Below are 18,357 nucleotides of genomic sequence, written 5' to 3' on the forward strand. Positions count from 1 at the left end.
ACCTCAAATTATGGCAGGAAGAGTTAGATGTGACTGAAAGAGCTAAACAACACTGCAGTTTGAAATCTGATCCTGTCAGCCCATATTTCTTTTTTTTTTTTCCATTAGTTCCCATGATATTCTTAAACTCTTGTTCTTCCAAATGAATTTTGTTAGTATTTTTTTCTAATTCTGTAAAATAACTGTTTGACAGTTTGGTTGATATGGCACTGAATAAGTAAATAAATTTAGGTAGAATTATTATTTCTATTACACTGGCTCAGTCAATGCCATGAGTTTAGACCTGTCTTATCTGTGTGCAAATTGTTTTGTAATTGGGTTTGTCCTTGCAGGCAGACTCCTAAGTACATTAAGCTATCTACCATTGACTTCATATCTTCTTGATTCCAGGTTCAATGCTCTATCCGTTGTGGAGCCCAGATGATAAAAAGAAAAAAAGAAACCAAGAACACTGAGGAAAGGAACAGAAAAACCAGGATGGTGCTCTCCCTCACTTTTCCAAGTGGCTTCAGGAACTTCTTATGCCTAAAGAAGCAGAGTTCCACTCATCCTTGACCTAACTTCTACAGACCGGTATCAATCACTTGCAAAACAGGTATTTTAACAAATTCTATAATCACAAAACAATTGGTGATCTTCTGGAGAATTCATAAGTCTGGAATTTTATGGACCCTCTATTTCTAAGTTATATTTCTCCATTTTCTAGATTGGCATCAAATTACCACGGTTTAGAGTGGATGTAAAAAAAAAAAAAAAAAAAGGCTAAAACTCCAACAACTGATATTTTATGTTAATACTTATTAATTTTTTAAAAATAAAAGCTTACATAAATTCAGTCTCAAAACACATTAAGATTCAAACTTATCATCACGGAACAAGATGACCTATGACTAGTACAAATCACATCTGAGATAATTTTTTCAGTAATTTTATAAATAAATGTCACAACAAGTCTATTAATAGGACAAATGGGATTTTATTAGGGCATCTTTTAGTAATGGGGTCAATCCTTAATTGATGAAGCAAAAAAGCTGACTGTGACTTGAGAGATAGGAATCTGCTCATATGCAACAGAGCCCTAAAGCATGTTTCCATCTCGCTTAATCCCTCTCAATAAATGAACCAACCAACCAACTGGCATTTATTAAGCAGCTACTATGGAAGAGGCACCATGCTGAGCACTAGAGATATGAATGTAAAAGTGAAACAGTCCCTGATCTCGTCTATCAAGGGAAAGCATGCACATAATCATATACAAAATAATATCTGATAAGTGACAGGGGCAAAAGAGCAGACACCCCTGCCAGGCCCTTGGAGACCTCCACAATTTGGCTTCAATACTGTGTCCCTGGATAGAAAGGCCTGGTGTGCTGTGGCCCGGGGTCACAAAGAGAGATGACTAAATGACTGTACAAGAACAACCACAATTCTCTCCCAGCTTTTTACTAGACTCTCCTAATGTCGTAGAAAGCTCCTTAGAAAACTAGATTAGTCTCCCACTTCTGTGAATTTGCAATTTGCTGCAAAGGTGACAGACTCTCCTATTGATGATCCAGCCACCACTTAAGGAAATCTTTACTCCTTTTAAGTGAAGTGCATCACATCCTACGAAAGTACAAATTTCAAGAAGTCTTCCCTAATCTTTGCCCCAGCATATGAAAGTTTTCTTAATGTCCCTTACACTTATCCAAGTTTTCCAAATCCAGATCACCTATTGTGATATATGTATATCGCATCCTCCTTATTTTATTTTACTCTTTGTATTCCAAATGCCTTTCACACAGTGAATGGATGCCCAACAGAACTGAATAATACTTTCTGGTGAAAACCACAACCATCTGTGCAAAGATTATTGGGGATTTGGGGGAGGCAACTGGGGTTAAATGACTTGGCTGGGGTGACAGAACTAGTCTATTTGAACTCAGGTCCTCCTGACTTCAGGGCCTGTGCTCTATCCACTGAGCTACCTTGCTGTCCCATGACCAAAGAGTATGAAGTAAACAATACAATCCTAATAACCACAGCTATTTCCACAGGAGGACAAACTTTCTTACTTTGGATGAACTCATTTTCAGTTGAGAAATCATTTAGAGACAAGAAAAAATGAAAAGCTAGAAACCAGAATTAGAAAAAAATGAAAAGAGAAAGAAAAAGATACTGACCAATTTAGAAGTACAAGCTAAAGTTTCTCACGCTTATAAGCTCATGTTTATATTACAAACACTGAATAGATATACCCATATTTGATAATTCTGATTTTTTTAAGTCATTATCTTTTCAATGAAATATGACAAAAATATCTCCCAATAGCCATGACAAAAACCTCTTAAACTAAAATTTTTCTACCTCCTATTGACTTCAAAGTATAACATCTAGTTTAATTGACTTTGGTAAACAAAATAAAGAGAACTTAAATTTTTAAATTTGCTCCACCTAGAAGTGAGCCTTGGGGCAAAACCTATCTGGCTGTTGACTGGAGGCCAAACTCAGCATTCCATCCACCCAGGCCCACCCTGACCATCTAGCAGGACAAGAGTTTTGCCCTCTGTCTGTCCTCCAGTTAATTGGCTTCCAGGTTAAACCTCACTCCCTGACTGTTTACCACGTTCCCTGCTCTCCATGTTCTACTTGTTCTTGGGGACTTGGACTTAGATGTTAACATACCCTCATGTAGCTTCTCATTCACCCATCTCCCACGATCTGTTCCTCTCCCCTCCAGAAGTGACTCACAGCTTATCCCATTCCACCCACAAGTGTTCTAGTTCTACTACCCATTATGTTCCTCTGACCATGGCATTTTATCAATCTATCGCTGCCCAGACCTCCTTCCCTCTCGCTCTGTTCCTGTCCTCCCCCCAGCCCTGTCACTGTACCCATGCAGGCTCCTTCCCATTCATACTCCTCCCTTCAATCTCTTAACTCAAGACTTCGCTTATGTCTTCCTTATACTCTTACGCTCCCTGTTTTCACCATTTTGCTGTTCATTCCTTTCCAGCTGCAACCTTGGAATATTCCCATCATTTGCGTTCTCTGCTCCTACACACAGGCTGCTGAATGCAGATGGAGAAGTCACACAGCCAGGACTGGGCCCCTTGCTGCTGTGCCCACATCCTTGGCCTCCCCCACACAGCTGGCAAGCTTAGGTTGGCCCCGGTCATGGCCCTGGGCAAGAGGTCTAATCCCAAAGCCTCCTAGAGCAACCACAAACTCGTCTCTCAGACTCCAGAGCTTTTCCCAGCTGGGGCCACCAGTTGTCCAAACTCCTCCTGGAGCACTCCTTCAAACAAACTGACCTTCTCTCTGCTCCTGGCACACCCCTCTATCCTCCATCTTCACCCTGTATACAGACTGCCCACTCCCTCCACTTAGAACATCTCTCACCTCCACCTCCCAGGACCCCCACGTTCTCCATTCTCAAGCCCCAAAGTCCTCCTCTCCCCACAGAAGTGATCTGATTTAAGAGGCCCATTTTAATTCCTATTCACATGCTGTTCTCCCTAACAGAACAGATCTTCAAGGGCAGAGATCACTTTGTACCCCTAGCACCAAGACAAGTGTTAAATACATAACAGGTATTTGAGAAATATTGGTTAAATAGAGTTGTTGAAAATAACCAAAACCATTTATTTTCAGATATGACAGAAAAAAACCAGGTGGCTGGCCTCTGCAGGGAGCATCCAGCTGGTGCCACCCAGTACTGGATCTCTCCAAACCAAGCAGCCAGAGTTCTGGTCAGCAGTCCCGATCCCCAGAATTGAGGTTTCTGCCCCTGAGACTACTGAGATAAGAGCTTTCGGCTGACTTTGCTTTCTTCTACTTGGATCCCCAGCACTAAGCCCAGGGCCTGATGTGGAGTAAGCACTCAGCAAATGCTTTGTCATTCAAATCATCATAACTATTCTAAAAAGAAACTGCCATCGCTGATGTTGACACTGATGATGACATATCGAACAAATTTACATCAAGCAACAGTACAGCTCTGTAGGAAAAATTATGAAGTCTTCCTGACATTCATTTTTATTTTGAATTAAATAAAATCCCACCCTCTCGTAGCATTTGCTCTGTCCCTAATATTAGCTCGAGTCCCGTCTTCACTGTTTCTCTTCCCTCTGGTCCCTGGTTTCTATCTGAGCATCTTCAGATGCCCCAGCCTCCATACTAACTCTCAGAATCCCTACACAGAAGCCCTGGCTTCCAGCAGGATTTTCCCAAGTGCCACAATTTCATACTATATATAAAATTGCTAAGAGGCCTCTCCACGCATTTGAATATAATTTGCACATATTTACATGGATGTATCATCAATTTTCAAATTCAAATTGGGAACCCTGAAAGTAGCCATCTTTTTCTTTTTTCCTTCTTTATTAATCTCTCAAGCCTTACTAGAATGACCCAGATTCTTCCCATAGCATAATAGGGAAAAGCTCCAAAGTATTTCTTTGCAAGATTTAGGTAGACTAAGTAAGCTCCTCTTAGCCAGAACTCAGGCATTCAGAAGCATCGGATCCAGAGAGTCAAACAGAGTCTTGTCAGGCCATCAATAACCCTCAGTCTCTGAAGGCACAGCATCTTCATCTGCCTTCCCAAGTCTTTCAAGAAGCAACAATTAAGACAAATAAAAAGAGAAGCTCACACCAATCTATGACTCGATTTATGAAACAACCATGATCCAGACATGGTCCCCAGCCATTTCAAAAAATGATGATCATTTTTAAAAGTCCAGTTAATCACTCTAGTGCAATGATAGATCCTTTCTCAAGTCAACCAAAAGGAGTAGCAGTATTCATAAGATTTCCATCTTATGAAAGATTCAAAATCAAGAACTATTTAATATAAAATATTAATGTATCAAATACACCTTTCCAAAAAACTACAAAGGTCGGATCGGCTTGTTATCAGTTACTAAATATCTGAAGGCCAAATTTAACATTTAGCAGAAGATTTCATTAGAATAACAGTTTGAAGAATTTCTAAGAATGTTTAGCTAGGCAAGATAGCAGTTGCCTCTTAGCAACAGTAAGTGATACAGAGACAATTTCAACAGATGACTAACTATAGCTCACGAGAAATATGCTGTCACATTAGTCAAGAACCTGGGGAGAAAACAATCATTTATGTAAAATAAGCTATGCGCTGATTTTCCAAATAACAATGATATTTTAATATGGGATTAGTCTCACTGATGTTATTTTCCCTTATCCAAAAAAAAAAAAAAAACTCAGGTATTTAATTTTTTAGTCTTTAAAAAGAATTGTAGATTTTGTCATTCATGACATATTTATGTTATATGCACTTTTTATCCCTAGAGACAAGAATGCATTTGAAGAAAAACAGCTGAATTTAAATCATGTCCAACATTAAATAGAATTTTCCCTCTTTTCTTAACTCAGCATGTAACAGATTTCCTTAGAAATGGAAAATGATGACAGAATGACAATTATTACCAAGGGCCAAGAATCCTCATTTTTTTCATTAACGTATAAGTAAAATGAGAGGGATCAAGATGGTATACTCTAAACATTCATTCAATTTGGTCATCTGAACTATGCAAACAGCTATGCCCTACCTTCATTATAGGGCACTGGATTGCCAATCTTTCCTCCAACTTCATCAGCAGATTGCAAAACTTCTAAATCCATCAATATAACCACCTTCCTATAAGGGCAAAAGAATACAAAGTTAGAATCAGTAAAAGGAAAAGTACATGTAAGCTTAAGACCTCGAGCTCTCATGCAGGCTGCTTCATAAACATTCAATCCCTACTGACTATTCTAATAATGACTTTCTCTGCATTAACTACTTCTGAAATGGCCAAATAACTTGGGAAATAAGTTATTCTAATGATTCTCACACTGAATATTTCCCTAATTTTTTCACTGCATATTTTGTGTTCCATGGGTACATTTTCTCTGTTCTAAAACATAACCCTTCCTTGCACCTCTTAAACATAATAATGCATCTTATTTCATAAACAGCACCTCTTCAAAAGGGGCAAATGACACAAGGAAAAACTCCCAGTAGTAATTCCCAGCTTGTGGTTCATTGATTTCTCAGGAGCTCCAGAGCTATTGCAAAAGGTATGTGTGTACACACACACACACACACACACACACACACACACACACACTCCCCACCCCCAAGCAGAATGATTCTGTTCTTTATTTAACACCAACAACATGCAGTGTGACTCATTATAATAAACACATTTTCCATAGACTGAATGTCTCACACATATATACATTATTTTTCAAATGTATACAGACACCAATAACATTCATTGGTGAATGCACAGCAACCATGTTATCATTTATTTTCTCAATTAATACCTACAAATAACAGAACTACTATCATATATATAATGTCCATGAAACTTTTTGAGGTTAAAAAAAATGGTCTTTATATGAAAAAAGGGTAGGAACAACTACAGAAGTAGAATGTTAAACAGCTTTAACAAAAAGATTTTATTTTCAATAGTATCAGTGTATATGTATATGTATAATTAACTGATGTGGCTTTTATATTTTCAGTAAAAATTCAACTTACACCAACAGTTGTACAGATTCAATAAGAGAAATAATAAAAATAGGCAAGACCATGATGCATCTGAATCAATAACTCCATGAAATAAATGGTACAAATATGATATCCCCAACTAACAGATGAGGAAACTGCGGCAGAGGTAACTGATTTACTCAATATCCCAAAGCCAACAAGTGAGAGGCCCCTATTAGAACTTGGACCTCCTGACTTTCAGTCCATATGAAGTTGCCTTTCTCAAAAAACTCCTTTTTTAAGTCTTCAACTGTTAAAATAAAAAAAGATGAAGATCCAATGGACCCTCCAAGAAAGCCTGAGTCTACTTCCCAAAAACCTGCAGATATTATTTTATATGAAAAAACCTTTGATCAGTGAACCGAAATATGACACTGCATTCCAGAACAGGAAATCAAGGTTTCTCACAGAAAAAGGTACTTCAAAAATGAATACACTCCAAAGCTTCAGATATTTAAAACACTTTTTGAAATATATTCTAGCATGTTTACCCATGTTGCCAGGTTACAGGGCTAACATTTTTTCAAAAGTGAAAGGATCCATCAATTAATTGGACCTTTGCTTCTCAAGAAATAAGGAATGGGGGGCAGCTAGGTGGCAAAGTATATAAAAGACCAGCCCTGAAGTCAGGAGGATCCAAGTTCAAATTTGACTTAACACGTCCTAGCTGTGTGACCCTGGGCAAGTCACTTAACCCCAATTGCCTGGGAGGGAGGGAGGAATGAATAAAAGGTAAGGAACACAACATTTCTCAAAATAATTAATAGATATCTAGGATATACTGCAACATATCCAACATATAAAGGACTGCTTGCCATCTAGGGGAGGGGGTGGAGGGAAGGAGGGAAAAAAAAAAATCGGAACAGAAACGAGTGTCAATATAAAGTAATTATTAAATAAAAATAAAATAAATAAAATAAATAAATAAATAAATAATAGAAATCTTTGTTCAGCTTGCCTCAATTTGGTATCCTGCTTTCAGGATTTTACCATTTTATCACCTAAAACACAAGTAAACAGGTATGAAATCCAAGTTGATAATTAATCAAGTTGATAACACTAATCTCTTCTCCAAATCCCATAAGGTTTCTAGACTTTGTTTGTGGTCTTTAGTTAGTCTGTTTTGATTGGGGGAACACAGAACTGAGAGATGCAGGCTGGAATGAAGGAGAAAGGCTCCCCAAGTCCTGTGTCTGGCATATACTAGCTATCCGTCTGCGGATTCCAGATACTCGTCTCCAACTGGAAGCCATCAAGGAGATGCCAAAGAGGCTTTGGGAGAGAACTCCCCACCAAAGAGTTCACAGGACCAAGTATTCCTTCTCTTCCTCCTCTCAAAAAATATTCGCCAATAATTGTGAGTTAAAAGTAAGAATCACAAATCTTGGAGAAACTAGAACTCATGTTCCCCCTCCCTTTCCTTTGCAAGTGGAAGAGAAACTGTGATTCACCAACATCAAAGGGTCAAGCTCACAACCAGAAAGAGTCAGCAAACTGAATCCTAGTACAATGTGAGCTCCTGATCCCTAGCTGGGACTTAAAAGCCAACTGAATGAAACTTCAAGTTTGGGAGATCTAGGGCTCATGGGAAGAATGTTTCCTTCAGTCACTTGGACATCAGATGACAGCATGGAAGAGCAGCCACCTAAGAAAAAGAATCACTGGTTCTGAGTCCTGGACTTTCCCTCAAACTTTAACAAGTACTCTCCCCTCTCTGCTCAAGTCTATAAAATCAGACTAAAGATGCCTGTTCTGTTGAATTTATGGGGCAGACGGAATCAAAAGGCAGCACTGCACCATGGTCACAAATCACTTCAAAGACATAGGCCTGCAATGTCACGGAAGACAAGTTATGTAGACACAGTTAACAAGAGGTGAAAACCACAAAAAATTACAAGCAGCAAAAGTTATTTTTACACCTAAAAATTTGCTTTTCTCTCAAGTTAAAGTAAAAATGAGCAGTCATAGACAGGCCTTACTCAGAAATAAGTTTTTAGTAATATGGGCTATTTGAATTCTGAAATACTATAAATTATCACTTAAGTACATTCTTTTAATTCTCATGAAAGCTATGCTCAGAAGGTCAGATTATTTATTAAGGTGGTTAATATATATATACTTCAACAACAATACTATATGACGATCAATTCTGATGGACCTGGCTATCTTCAGCAATGAGATGAACCAAATCAGTTCCAATGGAGCAATAATGAACCCAACCACTACACCCAGCAAAAAAACTCTGGGAGATGACTAAGAACCATTACATTGAATTCCCAATCCCTATATTTTTGCCCGCCTGCATTTTTGATTTCCTTCAAAGGCTAATTGTACAATATTTCAGAGTCTGATTCTTTTTGTACAGCAAAATAACGGTTTGGACATGTGTAATTATTTTTTATTTAATTTATACTTTAACATATTTAACATGTATTGATCATCCTGCCATCTAGGGGAGGGGGTGAGGGGAAAAATTGGAACAAAAGGTTTGGCAATTGTCAATGCTGTAAAATGACCCATGCATATAACTTGTAAATAAAAAGCTATTAAAAATTTAAAAAAAAAAGATGCTAAATATAACTAAATGTGGCCCTCATTTATTTAAGATAAAACACCATTTAATCTTCAATTCAAACATTTAAGTACCATCTAATATGTTGGAATACCGGCACTGGGAATACAAAGACAAAAACTAAACATTTCCTTACAGTCTAGGAGGGGTGTGTGTGTGTGTGTGTGTGTGTGTGTGTGTGTTAAGGATGAACCATGGTACAGGAAGTCTACTATAGGCAAAGAGCCAGGATTCAAATTGTCCCCCTGTAACTGGCAAATCATTTAATCTCAATGGTTCCCAGGTACCTTATACTAAAACAAGGGAGCTACAAGATACTTGGAGCCTCTGAAGAAGGCACAGGATGACCGCTGAGATGCCTTCCAGATCTTTATGATTTTCTGAGTAGAAATAAAATACAAAAAAATTTTTTAAATGGGGGGAAAAAAGGGAAAGAGAGGGAAATCACAGAATTTGAGAGTAGAAAGTAGCTCTCCACTCCAACCACACACAAAAGGATTCTTTACTATAACATCTAACAAATGTCATCAGAAAAGGAGTCTGATAGGTAATACTAGGTTAGGTGCTTGAAATGTGTCTTTACATTGGGGCTCTACTTCATAAAAGTAAGCCATTAATCTAAAAGCTCCGATGAGAAATAAATATATAAAAGGAAGTCAATGTAATAAAGGATCCTTCCCTCTGCCATCAAAAAGACATTAAAAAACAAAAAGTTGAGATATACTTTAACTAGTGATGTTGGATAACCAGTATATTCGAGGTCTGAACCAGTCCTATTACTACTACTTAATAAAGCCTCAATTCCTGCTTCCTAAGGGCTGCCCATTTTACAGACCTAGAGTTAGATTTATATGCTCATTTTAACAAATTAACATCCCCACTCAATGAAACAGGAAAGAAAGAAAAAAGAACACAGACCTTCCAAATTTCAGGGTATTAACAATGTACCGGTTAACCTGGCAAATGCAGTTGCTTGACAAACGCTCTTCCTCCACCAGTACATTCAGCTGTGTTGCCAACATGAAAGCTGAAAAGTAAGAGAGATTTAATCTCTACAACATGTCGAGTTGGTCTCCTGACACTTCAATCCAAAGAACATGAATGCTGATCAAGTTGGGGTAAAAGTCCTATATCAGTGTAACAGTGAGCACGTAATAAAAACAGATGTTCTCTGAAATTAAGGCGAAACTGTGATTTGCACAGATTCCCTGCCCCAATTTCTCTACTCCACAAGATGATTACGACAGTCATTTGCTGTTAGCAAATATTCATCGCAACATATCTATACACCTTTATCTCAATGTGCCCAAATTCACCTTTTAGAACTATTCTAGTTCATGACCAAATACAAAAAAAAACCCCAAAAAAACCCACCCTTAAGAGTCTCTCACATGCAGAACATGTGTTTGCTAACTCTAGCAACAAATTCCCCAAAGTCTATCTCCCTTTTTAAGCTCCCAACATAGAAATAAAATTCAAGAGAAGCAGGTATAGGACAACTAACCCATCACATTCACTTAAAGTCAATATCATCCTCAGGGAAATTAATCACACAGAAAACATATAGAGCCAGTTAGAGAAAATTAATTAAGCCAAGTGGCAGCTTTCCACTTGGACTGTTCTATTGTTAAAATGCTCTGCCAGCTGCAATTCTGTCAGAATTATATTGCCAACTCCATGTATGCCTTAAAATAAGGCTCTTGAATGTCATAAAATGTTGGATTTTAAGATGGTGGGAGTACTTCTATCACTTCAACAGAACCAAATTCTTAATTCTATACACTGTACTCACAGGATACAGTATTCAATCCATCACTCATGAGCATTCGATAACGGGGTGGAGAATTTCCTGTAGCAATCGGCCGGATGTTCTAGGATAGAAAACTTGAGTTATTAACCTGCCTTCTTATGGACTCTCCTGCAACACCCAACACAATGGCAGAGAATAAATCTGACATTAGCACAACACGAGACAAAAATGTTAAGACCACTCCCTTGGATACCTAAAAATAAGTGAAAAGAAACTGGATTGAAGCATTTCTCTTTCACTCCCCACTAAGACCTTTGTTCCTTCCCTTCCCCAAAATCAAACCCAATCCACAAATAAATCATTAAGCAAGTGTTCACTGAGGACTTGCTGCTAGTAGGGAAGGGAAAGCCTCTGATCAACACCTTGAGCCAAAGTAAGTCATCACCTCTTGCCGAAGTTGCAAAGACCCAAAGCTGCCTCCTACCTGCTCCTTCCGCTTTCCCACAAACATCTTATACAAATGTAGCACTAATTTCATTTGCATTTATAAGTTAGAAAGATAATGTTGTGTACTTGGATACTTACAATGACTTGGAGTATGGGTTTTATAGTAGTATCTCCTTGTTGCATTATGAGCTGAAAAGAGACAATGATAATTTTAGTTATAACTGAACTGATGTGAAATTTTTTCTGCACAAACATAAAACCTAGTAATAGTTTAGGTCTCAGAGACCTTAGGAAGAGCTGATTAAAAGGGAAGAGGACACTCAATCCTTAGAAAAGCTTCTTGTTTAAAATCAACCTTGTCACCTTGAACAATGCCCCTTCTCTCCTTCCCCATACAACCCCAGATCACCACCACACTTGGCTCAATTTAAGTTCAAGCAGGACAAGATTTATTCTTTCTCTCAAACATGCAGACCATACACATACACCACAAAAAGTGGCTCTTCATATTCAAAGACATTAGCACTACTAACAATGCAGCTTTATGTGATACCTAACTTTTAAAACAGATGATTAGTATTCCATGACACACTGGCTAGCTACATGCAGAATCTCTTTTGCTATCATAGGAGTTCTGGCCTACAGACTGTGATCTGCATCTTTTGGCTCAAAATCATGGCTAAGTGCTTCTGATTGACAATCAAGGTTGGAACTGGACAGATGGTGAGGATGAAATATAGGCGTATTTACATTTCAAATTGACTAGAACAGCCAAGAGAATTCCATGTGAATTTCATGGTAAAGTGATGAATCATTCCTGCTTTACTTCAGAACACATCTAGTGCAAGCCATCTCTACCTGTATGCCCAAGGGTCAGCCAATCCTACTATAGTCATTTCCCAACCCTCACCATCAGTGTTTCCCTCTATCTCCCTACCACTTTTTATTTCCTTTTCTCCACGGCTCCAAACCCCTCCTCTACTAACACACACGTATACAGAGTCCCAACTTCTTTCTGACCCTCTCCATAGGCAAAAGATTTCCACCTTTAAATGCCAGCAATTACACACAATTACTACCCTTCTCTCTATACTATACAAATACCCCCCTCACCACCAATAACGCTCACCCCTCAGGATCAAAATCCTAGAAAGAAACCAAGAACATTTAAAATCTGTGACCTGAGAAAATGAAACAAATGCACAACACATGAGGTCACAAGCATCTCAAAGCAAAAGGGTGAATTCAACCTTGCAGGCATCACAGACTTGATAGGAAGTGTTATTATTTGACTATGCCTCTGGAAGGATGTACCTTATTTAAAAACTATTGTTTACAGAAAAGGAACAGAGTAGCAATATGTAATTTTTAAAATATAACCAATCAAATAACAAGCCCTTATTAAGCAACTACAATTTTCTAGACACTGTGCTGGAAATTAGGGATACAAAGATACAAAGTCACTGTCCCCCCATAGGTATGACTCCCAAAACTTTTGTTCTTAAAAGGAAAAGAACCTATTCCAACTGAAAGAGACAACATGAACATACACAGCTACATACATAACAATTTGGGGAACAAGACCAGCAGCTCAGAAATGGGAGAAGGCTCCATGTGGGTGGTGCTTGAGCTGAGCCTCAAAGAAAATTAGGGATTCTAAAGGGCAAAAACAAGAAAACAGAGCGTAAGACCAGAATTCATAAAAGAGAATCATGTGTCATAAGCCCAAAAATGTAGAGACAGATTGTAAAAAGCTTCAAACACCAAAAAGAGATTATATTTGATCCTAGAGGTATTAGGAAGCCCAAAGAGATCTGCACATTTTAAACAAAATCACTCTGGTGAAGTGAAGGGGAAAGACTTGAGGCAGGGAGACCAATCAGGAAGCTATCACAACAATCCAATCAATCATCAAATATTTATTAAGCACCTACTATGTGCCAGCATTGTGCCAAGCACTAGGGATATAAAAAGAAAAAAGATAACCCCTCCCTTTAAAGAACCTATAATCTAATGGGGTAAATGTAAACAAATCTATACAAAGCTAGCCATATATGCCATAAATAGGAAATAATTAAGAAGGAATTTAGAAGTCAGGGAAGATTTTCTGTAGAAAGTAGGATATTATTTGGGACTTTAGGAGGCCAGAGAAGAGAATAGTCAGAATGGTTAAGGAAGACCACTCCAGGAACCAAGACAGCTAGAAAATACCCAGAGTCAGGAGATGAAGAGTCTCATTTGTTAAACAGCTTGGTTCATAGGGTACACTGCAGGGAGTAAGTTGTGAGAAGTTTGGAAAGGTAGGAGGGGGCTCTGGATGCCAAACATTTTGTATTTGATCCTGCAGGTCACTCGAAGTCATTGCAGTTTACTAAGTGGGAGAGAGGAAGAGTGACATAATCATCTCTCTGCATTAGGAAAATCACTTCAGGGAATGAATGGAGGATGGATTGGGGGAAAACCTGAGAAGGCAGACCCACCAATAGTCCAGGTGTGAGGTGATGAGGGTGGTGACTGGGTCAGAGAAGAGAAGGTATATTCAATAGCTGCTGCAGAGGTAAAGTTGGTAGGCCTTAGCAACAGCTTGGATATGGGGAGGAGGAGTGGGGTTCAGATGATGAGGGGCTCAGGATGATTCCTAGACTACAATCAAGAGGTGATGAGGTCAGGGAGCTGTGTGAGTGGAGAAGTCCTATTTGAAAGCTGCTATGGAGCCATGCCATGCCCCAACTGGTAAACGGTCAAAAGATATGAACTATGCCCAAAGGGCTATAAATACACAATACTACTAAGGACCTACATGTACAAAAATATTTATAGCAGCTATTCTCTCAGGGCAAAAAATTGGAAACTGAGGGAATGCCCATCAGTTGGGGAATAAATCATGATATGTGACTATGATGGAATATTATTGTTTTATGGGAAATGATGAGCAGGATACTCTCAGAAATACCTGGCAAGTCCTCCATGAAATCAAGCAAAGTGAAATGCACTGTGTACAAAATAATAGCAATGTTCTGGAATGATGCAACTGTGAATGATTTAGCTATTCTCAGCACTACAATGATCCACAACTACTCTGAAGGACCTATGATGAAAAATCCTATCCATATCCAGAGAAAGAATTGATTGTCTGAATAGAGATTGAAGCACACTTTCTTTTTTCACTTTATTTTTCTTGAGGGTTTTTTTTCCCCCAAGAGGGGATATCTATGTTTTCTTTCACAACATGACTTTTATGGAAATGTTTTACATAACTTCCCATATGCTTTTTTAATGGGGGTTGGGGTTGAGGATAAGAGAGAGAATCTGGAACTCAAGAGTTATAAAAACAAATGTAAAAAAATTGTTTTAAATGTAACTGGGGAAAAATTAAAATATTAAAAGAATTTGGATGCTAAAAAAAGAGAAATGTTACGGAGGTAAAAACAAGAAAACTAAGCAACTTACTGAATATGTGATGAGAGGTTCTGAAGGATACTGAGTTGCAAAACTGAGTGACTAAGACAGGTGGTGCTTTAAAAAAAAAAAAAAAAAAAGAGGGCCATGGCAGGGTGAAGCATGCCTATAAGCCCTACTGGCAGGGACTTCCAGGACATTATGATGGGGTATCTGCAATAACATGGGTAGCCTCAAGAGCTTTACAGTAGGAAGCCACCAGATTACCTAAGAAGGGGCAAACCAGCCCAAATTAGATATGGAGGCCAAAGCTCTTATGCTGATCAAAATGAGATCAGTTTCACAAGTGGCCCCTGTACTTTCAGCCTAGACAAGAGAACCCCAATCTCCCTGCCCCCCAAATTTAAAAAAGACATAGGGAAGTTCAGAAGGATGGATTTGAGGGGGAAAACAAGTCCTCCTTTGGACACACTGGGTTTCAGCTGTCTATTCCACAGCCAGCCAGATCGACTAGCAGGCAACCGGTGATGTGAAACTAGAGATCAGGAAAGAGACTGAGGCTAGATCTGAAAGTAACAGAATAGAGAGAATCAAACCCTTGGGAGTGAGGAGTTCACAAAAAAAAAATCTCCAAATTTGAGGGAATCCAAATGGTGACAAAGAATATGCATTTGAAGATTAACAGGGATGGGAGCAGCTAAGTGGCTAGAGCATCAGCCCTGACATCAGGAGGACCTGAGTTCAAATCTGACCTCAGACACTTAATACTTCTTAGCTGTGTGACCCTGGGCAAGTCATAAGAAGCTGAATGGTCTAAGATATAATATACAGTGGACTGTGGGAGAGCAGATTTCAAAGCATTCAGAGAAAGAGTAGGATGTCTAGACATGGTCTACAAAGACGCCTTCTAATTCTGTGATCCATGAAAATCATTAACCATAATTAATGAATCAGAAAAGGAAGAAATGATGGTGAAAAACCAGAAGGGTTTCATCAAGAACAAGTCCTGCCAACCAATGTCAAGTCCTTTTGAAAAATCTGCTTTTCCCTAAAACATTTGACAAAGTTTATTATGCTCTTGTAGAAAATGTGGAGATGTGGACCACAGATTCCCATACAAAACAGGCTGAATGAGGATATAAACAGACAATTCTCAGACAAAGAAATTGAAACTAGAAATAGTTTCTAGATGGCTAGAAATAGTCATATGAAAAGAGGCTCCAAGTCATTATTAGTCAGAGAAATGCAAATTAAAGACAACTCTGAGATACCACTTCACACCTGTCAGATTGGCTAGAATGACAGGGAAAGATAATGCGGAATGTTGGAGGGGATGTGGGAAAACAGGGACACTGATACATTGTTGGTGGAATTGTGAACACATCCAACCATTCTGGAGAGCGATTTGGAACTAAGCTCAAAAAGTTATCAAACTGTGCATACCCTTTGATCCAGCAGTGTTTCTACTGGGCTTATATCCCAAAAAAATCTTAAAGAAGGGAAAAGGACCTGTATGTGCACGAATATTTGTGGCAGGTCTCTTTGTAGTGACCAGAAACTGAAATTGAGTGGATGCCCATCAACTGGAGAATGGCTGAATAAATTGTGGTATATGAATATTATGGAATATTATTGTTCGGTAAGAAACGACCAGCAGGATGATTTCAGAAAGGCCTGGAGAGACTTACACGACCTGATGCTGAGTGAAATGACCAGGACCAGGAGATCATTATATACTTCAACAACAATACTATAGGATGATCAATTCTGATGGACCTGGCCATCTTCAGCAATGAGATGAACCAAATCAGTTCCAATCGAGCTATAATAAACTGAACCAGCTACACTCAGCAAAAGAACTCTGGGAGATGACTATGAACCATTATATAGAATTCCCAATCCCTATATTTTTATCCACTTGTATTTTTGATTTCCTTCACAGTCTAACTGTACAATATTTCAAAGTCCGATTCTTTTTGTACAGCAAAAAACTATTAGAACATGTATACTTGTATTTAATTTATACTTTAACATATTTAACATGTATTGGTCAACTTGCTATCACGGGGAGGGGATGGGGGGAAGGAGGGGAAAAATGGGAGCAAAAGGTTTGGCAATTGTCAATGCTGTAAAATTACCCATTCATATAACTTGTAAATAAAAAGCTATAATAAAAAAATTTTTTAAAAAAACAGGTTGAATGGATGGGCCCATTAAATCTCAATGTCAGGCAGTCCAGTGGAGTGCCTGAGATTAGTCTTTTGGACTATGAACATTTTTATCAATCACAGGAAAAGGCACATCAAATGCTCATCAAATCTTCAGCTGCATAAAGTTGGGAGGGAATGGATAAATATTCTGCTAAATCAAATAGGAGGCAATTTAATAGGGATGAATTTAGTCTTACAGTTGAGTTTAAAAAGATCAACTTGACAAGTACAAGATCGGTAAGAGGCACAGACAGCGGGGCATCTGAAAAAAAGCTAAACTGAGTTGACTATAGCTCAATATGCATCAATGATGAGGTATGAAAGTTTAAAAAGAAAAAAGCCGGGGCAAGAGCTGCCCAGACTGTGTCCAGAGAAGCATGGAGGAGTAACAGTCCCACAGTGTACTGCACAGTTCAGATTTTATCTGGCAAATGAGTCTTGAAGTCACATTTTAGCCAGGCCTTTAATGAATCTAAGAGCCACCAACCAGAGGAAAGCAACCAGAATGGTGGAGACTCGGTTCACAAGCGTTTATTAAAGACCAACATGTGGCAGGCCCTGTGCTTAAATGCTGAGGATAATAAGGCAAAAAATCGGCCCCTGACCTGAAGGGGCTTACGATCCAGGGGCGCATCTGGAGGACGCTGAGCAACAGGGGGCCAAACTCAGCGCTAGCCCAGAAAACCTCCGGGACCTCCCGATCAGGAAGGGCACACTTGGGGGGTGGAGGCTGTGACCAGGAAGGCCTGGCAGGGCTAGACCGGGCTGGCCTGGCCCCTGAACTCGGACAGGAGCCACAGCCAGAGAGAGTCCCGGGGACAAGGGGGACTGGGACCGGCTGTTCTGGGGGACGCGGGGCTCCCCCCTTACTGAGGGTCTTCCAACAACCACTTGCTGAGAGGCGAGATTCTGGTTCAGGCCTTAGAGGGGGGAGGTCTGAAATCGCTTCCAACTCTCCCAGGCCCCCTAAACACTGCTCCCCCAGAATCCTCTGAACAGAGTCCCTCATATCTTAAAACGCCCTTCCCCCATCCCCAAGTCACTGGGTTCCCTGGTCCCCAACACAGGCCCCATCTTTTAGAGTCCCCACAACACTGACTCCACCCCCACCCCCCGGAGCGCCCCCACTTCTCCCAGCCGGCGCCTCTCTGGCTCCCGCCAACAGAGCCGCGGCCCTCCCCCCCAGCAGCCGGCCCCGCGCCCTCCGCGCCCCCCTCACCCCAATGGCCCCCTCGCTCAGGCGCCCGCTCATGGCTGTCCGCTGTGCTGGCCCTCCCGGTATCCGACAGTTCTTTCGGTTCCTGGGGGGTTCGAGCGGGGTCCGTGGAGTCCTAGGGTGGAAGGGGGTGGGGGGGGTCTCTCCCGCGCGCTCAAGCCTGATTGGTCCGGGCCGGCCGTGACGCGCGTCGCTCTCGCGCTCCGGACGC

The 18,357-nt window shown here is 39.8% G+C and overlaps 1 protein-coding gene across 1 annotated transcript in view; it reads right to left on the reverse strand.

Moving 5' to 3' along the window:
* Positions 1-18,323, reverse strand: part of RPA1 (replication protein A1) — a 58,906-nt gene extending 40,583 nt beyond the window's left edge. Inside the window, exons 1-5 of the mRNA XM_051992168.1 lie at positions 18,150-18,323; positions 11,460-11,510; positions 10,917-10,995; positions 10,043-10,151; positions 5,567-5,655 (exon numbers count right to left, since the gene is read on the reverse strand). Of these exons, the coding sequence (XP_051848128.1) occupies positions 5,567-5,655; positions 10,043-10,151; positions 10,917-10,995; positions 11,460-11,510; positions 18,150-18,182 (361 nt within the window). The 5' untranslated portion in view covers positions 18,183-18,323. The remainder of the gene's footprint in view (positions 1-5,566; positions 5,656-10,042; positions 10,152-10,916; positions 10,996-11,459; positions 11,511-18,149) is intronic.
* Positions 18,324-18,357: the final 34 nt, after the last annotated feature.

The sequence above is a fragment of the Antechinus flavipes genome, chromosome 4 (assembly GCF_016432865.1).
Source record: "Antechinus flavipes isolate AdamAnt ecotype Samford, QLD, Australia chromosome 4, AdamAnt_v2, whole genome shotgun sequence".
Classification (NCBI taxonomy): Eukaryota; Metazoa; Chordata; class Mammalia; order Dasyuromorphia; family Dasyuridae; genus Antechinus; species Antechinus flavipes.